Below are 8,195 nucleotides of genomic sequence, written 5' to 3'. Positions count from 1 at the left end.
TACTTAATGCAATGACATAAATGAAAACATGACAATTATAAAAGTAAAGCCAGGAATAAAAGATGTCTCTTACATCGTGCGCATGAATCAGTTTTTCTGATTTTAAATAATGATTTGAAAGCTGCACAACAGAGCAGATTTAATGGTATGCGGCTGTTGTCAAACCCATAAGGCAACTTTATTGACTTGGTTCCCGTTCACTGCGCTCAGCTTCTTGAGGAAAAAAGTTCTTGCTGTACATTAACTGGAGCAAAACCTGCAGGCTAGTTTAAGCAGAAAACTCAACCTGCATTGCATCGTGCACACCAGCATGCCTCACTCTCCTCAATTCACACCAAAAACCCTTCCAATCTCTTGGTCTGCTTAAGTTCTTTCAACCTCTTCACCATGCCTGCATCCACCTGTAAGCTCTGGGGATATTTTTTTTTTTTCATCACTATCACTACCCAACTTCTCTGGTTTCATATTTGTAGAGAGTGATGAGCCTCTAACCACCAGCTGCATTTTGCTGTAATAAAACAATCGTATAATCCTCTGATACCAAATGTATCATTTGACACGAGTTTTTGAGACCTCTACATTGTAAGCAACAAATCGTACAAGCTTGAGCAAACTGATATTTAAGTTTGGTTGTAATTTATCAGAAGCTTCAAAAAGCACTCTTAATTTTTTTTAAAGCAAGTCAAGTATCTGAATACATTATTGAAGAAGCTCAAAAAGTTACACTTTGCTAGTATGTGTATAGAGAAAATCCCAGAAGATCCGCAGTCTCTAAAATACTGGGACCAGCCCATCCATGACACGTCCAAAGTCACTTAAATCACTTCTCTTCCCCATTATGTCAGTTTGAACTTGACCATGTCCAGTTTCTGAACAAGTGTATCTAAAAAAAACTGGCTATTAAGTCTATATGAAAAATCATGTGAATTAAGCAGTGACCAAATCTTTACCCAATTGAACACAGTTATTTTTTTATCAGTTTTTTTTTTTTCCAAAAATAGCAACGATCCCTCAGATTGACCCAGATTTTCTTCCTGCGCATTTATTGGTAATAACTAATAGCAAACATAGCTTTTAAAAAAAAAAGTAGCTTCTTGCCACAAATACAATCGTAGAGACAATATGATCTCTTTATTTATATAGCATTGATACGGGGCTTACAAAGTGCAGAAATAACTAATGCAGGATTAGTCAGGAATTCCAGTCTGGCCCACTGAACGACTTTGGAAAATGTGAAGGAGGACATAAATTTGAGAGTTTTAACTGTATTTTCACAAGCGTTACAGCTTTCCTGTTGATAAAGAGCTCCCCCATAACCAGTCACACAACACCAAAGTAAGTAGTAATAGATTACTATAGAGTATATAGCTATAGACTATTAAATAAGAGGAGGGTTGCTGTTTTCACTATCTACTAAGGCATTGTGATTGTAGACAGTATTAAAACAAAAAATATTTTTTCCTTTATAATTACAGAACAGTCTGCGCAATAAGCTTAATTACAGAACTGTTCAGTAATTTCACACATTTATTTCTTACAGTTTAAGCAGCATTTCTTTATCATACAGAAATCCAGAGGAGCATTGTTGACACTGCATTTCTTTCTCCTTCCTTCAAATATCTCCGTGATTAAGTCCAGTTCTTCACACTGACAGAAAGCCGACTTTCACTGGTAGAGCTTCGTGTGGCCCGCGGTGTAAAATGAGCTTGACACCCCCACCGCCGCCCTCGGTAATCCTCCACCAGTATCGTAACTGCAGGTTTTGTGCGTGCTGGAGAGGAGGCTGTTTCCCTGTGATGCTGCCTCGGTTTTTAGCGGGTCATATTCAAACGCAGAGTGACGTGTCTTCGAGTTTGCGCCAATGCCAGTGGAGAGGGGGCGTGTCCAACTATTTTGTTACAAACACGAATCCGGAGTAAGGAGTCTTTTTACTGGGTATGTAACGGCTGCTTAAACTAAATAATATCAAGAGTGTCGCTGCGTTACGATGCGTGTGATTGTTGCGAAGGATCTGAGGGCGGTCTGGTGTCAGTGGTGGCTTTTTTTTAACATTCTTAATATTTTGTGCGCGTAAATGAATTGCGAGGCTCTTGTTTCGAGAGTAAACGGCAGCAGAATAGCCAGCTTCATAAGGTGTTGGCTGCTTAAATGTGCGGGATGGCATTATGTCGGCCAGTAAACAGCCTCCCGGGGCTGTGTGGACACCATCTGAGGCATCCCCTCTGTCTGCGAGTCGAAGCATTTTTGTCTGCAGCGTTGTGTGAGCGTGTAATGGATCGGCAGGGGGAAGGAGGGGAGGGGGTGTAGTTGTTGTGGTGAGACAGGTTAGACATTTTTACTCCCGACTAGTGAAGTAAACAAAGAGCTGCAATACGCGCGGTGGCCCTGTCTGCGGGACCCGAGAGCGGGAGAGGGGGGGAAGCGGAGAATGGCGTGGCTCCGGTATTGCCACACAGCTCCGCCGTAGTTCTCGTTTCGTTTGACTTTGACATTGTTTAGTAAGGACGACCGGATCGGCTCTTTCTGTCCGTAAAAGCCGCCGTGCTGCCCGCCGAGGCCCCACTGAATCTCCTAGTCCACCGGTACTCGCGTAAAACAAACCGCGAGTGAGCGGTGAGTGAGTGTTCTAGTGCCGCGAACCCTTTTGTTTGTGGACTCCGCAGCCAGCGTCGACCGAGCGAGTGCGCGGTGCAGAGGGGCTGGCTGGTCCTGCTAGCTGTGCGCCTCGGTGCTGGGGCTGTCTCCGCGTTTCATCCAGATGGGAACTTAAAGGGGAGCACTTTAATGTCACGCTTTTTGTTCGTCTGTGTTCGGTTTGGAGCGTTCGTGGAGATGGGTGTAATTATAACGGGGGGGGGGGGGGACCAACTCGGGATAGTGAAGCTGTGCGTGTTTGTGTGTGTGCTGCAGCCGACGGTCGCAGCTGAATCCTCTGCCTGGGCTGGAGGGAGGAATCCCGGGCTGCTGTTGCAGCTCCGCCTGTCGTGGGCGAGGGTTTATTTCGGAAGTTCCACCTTTTTAGGGGATTTGTAATGCGGGATCCGTGCAGCGATTGGCTGCAGTGCCCCCCCCCCCCCCCCCACTTCCCCGCCCCCTTACTGTGGGAGGGACGCAAGCCTTAATGGCATAGCCCGCCCGCAAAAGTCACGTGCCTCAAAACTCCAGGAAGTAGTTAATTGTTTTTCAAGATTGGGTGGATGGATAGATTACTTAATGAACGTTAATAGGGAAAATGCAGTATTGCAAACAGCAGGGCAGAAAAAAAGAATTAATACATAGATGCAAAAACTAATTTAAAATAGAAACCAGAAAGACCGAAAATTCCAAATATTTATTTATGTTTATATTATGGTAGCTCCAACCATCACAGCATTTTAAATGCATAGTTGCTGGACAATGGCAGCCACTGCAGCAGAAAAGTCCTAATTTTTTATTTTTTGTAAAACAACCCCTTGAAACATTTTTTGTGGGAAGTTGAACTGTAAATCTACTCTTACGCAATACTGCCAAAGGAACCCTGCATCTTAACATTATATTTTGCATTAAAATTCTGCAGACTATCTTGCATGTAGAAAAGCTGCAATGTGGTATGATGTGATGCTGATGCCTTGTGTGTGCTGTGAACTAAACTTCATCTTAGAAGAGCCATACCATAGAGCCCCAATCATTCCGTGACTATGTCCATTGAGTCAAAAAACAAAGAAATATCAATAATCACACTTGTGCTTTATTTATTAAGTAGTTATTATTTATTGAACATCCATCAGTTGTGCAGTAAATGACATGGAATATATGTGGATGTGTTGCTGTTGTTATGAGGTTAAAAGAACAAGACTTACAATTTAAACCAGTGGTGTCAATCACATTTTACACTGAAGACAACATACTGTACACTTTGATCATAAGTGGGTGGGATGAGTAAAAACATTTCTTTACATAAAATACAGAAAAGGTTCTGCCAATTCATTGACCAGACTGTCCTGTAATTATAAAATATGTTTTCATGAATTTACAGAAAATGTACTTGTACCCCCATGGACTCAATGTAACAGAATCCAAAAAAACAAAACACAGAATTGTTACAGTACATAGTGGAGAAACGGGAACTTTTCTGTTATAACTTTTCTGTAATATAACTGTTTATCTATTAGTTAATTACTTTAGCTTAGTAGTAATGGAACTGGAGGTGATGGGTATAGTTGGAAAACCTGTAAAACGTATGAAAATACAGTTAAAAGTTCAAAATCTATGCATTCCTTCTCAAAGCTGGCCAGTGGGCAGGATTGGAGTCTTGGCTGGGCCAATTCTGGCCTCCAGGTCTTATGTTTGACATCACCAGTGGATGCTATTTAAAACCCAGTAACTGCCGTCTGTATATTAATGTTCAAATTCATCTTCAAAGCAAGATAAAAAAAAAAAAAAACTCTCAAATGCTCTTTAAACTTTTCCCTGGTCAGTAACATGCTTATTCCTCTTGATGAAACTCATGTGGCACCTTATCTAACACCTCCGTTACCGTGTTATACTTTAATAATGGACGGGCTGTGCTTTCTACGTTCGTCTCTAAACATGGTGCTATTATGCTTTCCCCATTTATACTGCAGCTGAGCCTCTCCGCTCTGTGCTGGCATTATCGCGCTTCAAGTCAAAAGGGTGTGCTTGGTAACTGCTCGAGAAATCTTTGATTGACAATTCAATTTCACAACCGAACTCGTCGCCCCGCCCTTGTCCGGGTTCTTCGAACAGGCTGACCAATAGCTCCTAAAAGGAGGACCGCTTTTCACTCCAGGGTGAAAGCCCCGCCCACCCCAGCTAACCGAACGGAGATTGTTTTCGTTTGTAGGGGAGATTCTCACTTTGTAGCTTGAATTGTTTATTTCAAGTAATACGCCATAGATTAATTGCTTTTTGCAGATACACTGAGTTTCTGTCTTCTCCAGTCAGTGGTGTAGCCTTTCACCACAAGCGAACGGATTATCGTACCATCACCACCGAACTTCTGCTTGCTATTTGGGAGAGAGGGGTGAGTTCATTCAGCAAGCTAGTGTTGGCAAGCTAACTCCCTCCGGTCAGAAGACGTTTTAACAAGATCACGTAGATGATCGATGCTTCTTTGTATGCCGTTCACTCATAAGCCATCAGTGTGGCAAATCGTTAGCAAATATTCGCCGTTTCAGCGAGAGCCCACCAGATCGCTAATGGCTTAGCTGCATGTGCTTCCCTCTCCTAGCCCCGGACAGCGATCGGTGTCAGGCTACTCATGTTGTTTACATTAGCTAGCTGCTAGCAGACAGCAAACAACTCCCGTCGACAGAACAAGTTCCCAGCAAAGTTAATTAAAATAAACAGTATACATTTATTTTAGCCTGACCGTTCAGCAGGGTACCTTACGTACGAGTTGCTCTTGGCTCTTACCTGCTGGAAAATGGAGCGTAAACGCGCTGAACTCCTGCGCCACGCTCTAAATGGCGGGCGTGGGGAAAGCGTAACTCGAGGTCGCTGCTTGTAAAGGCCTGTAAACGGGACGGGAGAACCGCGGTTGTGGGGCTGTTATCGTGTAATAGACAACCGCGTTTTCATATTGGAGGACTGTAACGTTACTACACTGCGCTTCTGTCTGTAAATACCACAGGCTGGCTTTCTTTGGCCGTGCGGAACGACTCGTTTGCTGGCACGGTGGAACTCAGCTGCTGGTGGGAGCAGAGAGGAAGCGTCAGAAGCAGCAGCAGCGCACGAGCACTCGTGTTTATCATTGTGTTACTTTTGCTCGACACACGCGTGTAGAATTTTATTAGCTGCCTGACTTTAGCGCTTTTATCTTTTTTTAAGTACGCCATTCCTTCGAGTGCCCGAGAGTTGCCGTCGTCTTGAGGAAGTTGTGAATGGCAGACCGACTTCCACGTTCCCACAGCACCTGTTTGTCGGTGACGTAGTCTGCGTGTCCCATTGGCTGCTCGGAGCGCGAGTCGTACATTCAGTTCATGCTAACGTTGTCATCCATGTAGCACGTAGAGACACGGGACAGATAAGACATGGCAGAGGGGATCCGCGACAAGCCACAAGTTCTCGTAGAAATGTATTTTTGTCAGCGGCGTAGCCAGAAATAACAGAAAAATACACAATACACTTTGGCTCAACCAAACGTGTATCAGTAACGCCTGCGTGTAGCTGAGGGAGGGGGGGTATAATTAAATCATATTCATCGATTCATTAACGTGGCTATTACTTTAATGTAGCAGCTGATTTAATTGTCTGTATTCTGCCGTATTATTATAGCTAATGCTACCTGTGTATATTATGTATACATTTGAAAACTGCAAAATAATGAGAAAATAAGAAACTAGAACTCTGACGAAAATTAAAGTTTAGTATTTCCATCCAAAATACACTAAAGTAGAAGCTGAAAGCAGCAAAACATGCAAGTACTTAAATAAAGTGCAAGTACACGGAGCAATATTAGAAAGTAGTGAATTACCCATGATTAAATTATTATGGTACACACATTTTGTAGCTTCATCCGCTACATTATTTGTGATTAAAGTCCTTGTTTTAGCCAGTTTTTTATGTGCACTGCTGGAGTGGTAAACACCATTTTTTAATTTTTACCATACTCCTGTACAGTTGTCTTCTTCCCTTTGAAAAATACTGGCTAAAATGTGTTATGTTTTTAATCTAAATATGGACAGGAATATTTGTAAAACTAACTTAAGAAAAAAAAACTTCTATAATTTTATTAATCAGAAGGAAATTCACACATCAGTAACCAGGCTTCCCCCACACATAATAAAATCAAAATAGAAACTTCACTAAATACAAAATATGTGCCCCGTCCTCACATGGGAACTGCAGTAAACGTAACTTTGTGGCATTCTTGCTGCGGCGGGCAAGAGGGAGGGTACAGATAACACTGGTGCAGAAGTGCACAATGCAAAACAACAAAAAGACCCCCCCCCCCCCCAAAAAAAAAAAAAAGAAAAAGAAAGAAAGAAGAAGTGGGGACTCAAGACTCCCAGGTGCTGTATCCTGTGTGTAGTTCACCTTTGCCTGCCAGCTTTTCTTGAATTCTCCAAACGTGCACATGGCCAAACAGCTGTTCAGGAAGCTCCATATTCATGCATAAAAGTTGGATATAGTTTCTAATGAGAAAAAATAAACGTAGAGGCTTCTTTTTGGTGCTGAAAGCATCAGACGTTTCAATAAATCTGCGTACTGTGAAGATGGTTATGCAATCATTTTCTTCCACAGCCAAACAAGAAAAGTGGTTCACTGTGTGTGTGTTTGTCTGTCTATAAATTCACAGTACAAGCAAAAATATATATATTCCCACAAATTCTTGAATGAAATTGTGAGTTTGATGTAATAGATTCAGATAACTTCTCAGAGGTCTGCCAGTTTAAAATGGGCTCCATATGTTGCTGTGTATTTACAGATCTCGCAGCTCTCCCGAGTATGCGTACATAATGAAGCGGCGTGGGGAGGATCCGGAAACGGTTTTTGCGTCCCCGCAGCGGCGCCTCGGTGGCAACGCGGAGGCTTTCCAGCATCGTGTCCTGGCCCCTGCTCCAGCTCCGGCTGTGTACGAGGCCGTGTCTGACAACATGCAGCCCACAGCAGGCGTCCAGTACTCCGTCCCACAAGGATATCAGGTACACCGTGTTGGCCCACTCAAGATTTATTTGATCGTTTTGTTTGAAGAGTTATCATTTAGTGAGGACATAGCAACTTTTCTTCACTAAGCACTCACAACTCATGCTCCAGGCTTCCCCACCTGTCAGCTGTGCACATTCTGTCTATGTGTCTCAGTTTATATCGTCTTGAGGGGACTGTTGTTGTGATTTGGCACTACCTAAATAAAACTCAGTCTAATATTAAGGCACTATGTGTCACTTTCACATGGTACTATTTGCTATACTTTTAATAAAACCTCTCTGATTTCCCAGGTTCCCACAGTGGCCCAGAACAGTGGTGGGCATGGGCACACTCCAAGCCCAGCTGTCCATGGGGGCTCCCACCACCACAGCCCGGCAGTGCAGTCCCACGGGCCCTCAGTGATGTCAGGGCACAGCCATACAGTTGCTCCTCAGGCCTCTGCACAGGGCCAGCAGCAGTTCCAGAGACTCAAGGTCTGTAAATCTAATTTTACTTTTACAGTTGAAAATGCTAAAGAGGTTTGGGGAAATTAACAAAGCTACATT

General features: G+C 43.3%; 1 protein-coding gene across 2 annotated transcripts in view; it reads left to right on the top strand.

Annotated features, from left to right (window-relative positions):
• Positions 1–1,838: 1,838 nt before the first annotated feature.
• LOC146515137 (paired amphipathic helix protein Sin3a-like) overlaps positions 1,839–8,195 on the top strand; it is a 17,780-nt gene continuing 11,423 nt past the window's right edge. Inside the window, exons 1-3 of one of the 2 annotated variants that reach the window (XM_085168709.1) lie at positions 1,839–1,935; positions 7,430–7,646; positions 7,941–8,123. In XM_085168709.1, coding sequence (XP_085024835.1) covers positions 1,862–1,935; positions 7,430–7,646; positions 7,941–8,123 — 474 coding nt within the window. In that variant the 5' untranslated portion in view covers positions 1,839–1,861. Of the gene's footprint in view, positions 1,936–1,972; positions 5,024–7,429; positions 7,647–7,940; positions 8,124–8,195 lie in introns of those variants that run through there. The other variant, XM_085168710.1, reaches the window with a different exon arrangement.

This window comes from Neolamprologus multifasciatus, chromosome 7, assembly GCF_963576455.1.
Source record: "Neolamprologus multifasciatus chromosome 7, fNeoMul1.2, whole genome shotgun sequence".
Lineage (NCBI taxonomy): Eukaryota > Metazoa > Chordata > Actinopteri > Cichliformes > Cichlidae > Neolamprologus > Neolamprologus multifasciatus.
Note: the sequence above shows the minus strand (reverse complement) of the source record. Positions and strands in the feature narration are given on the sequence as shown.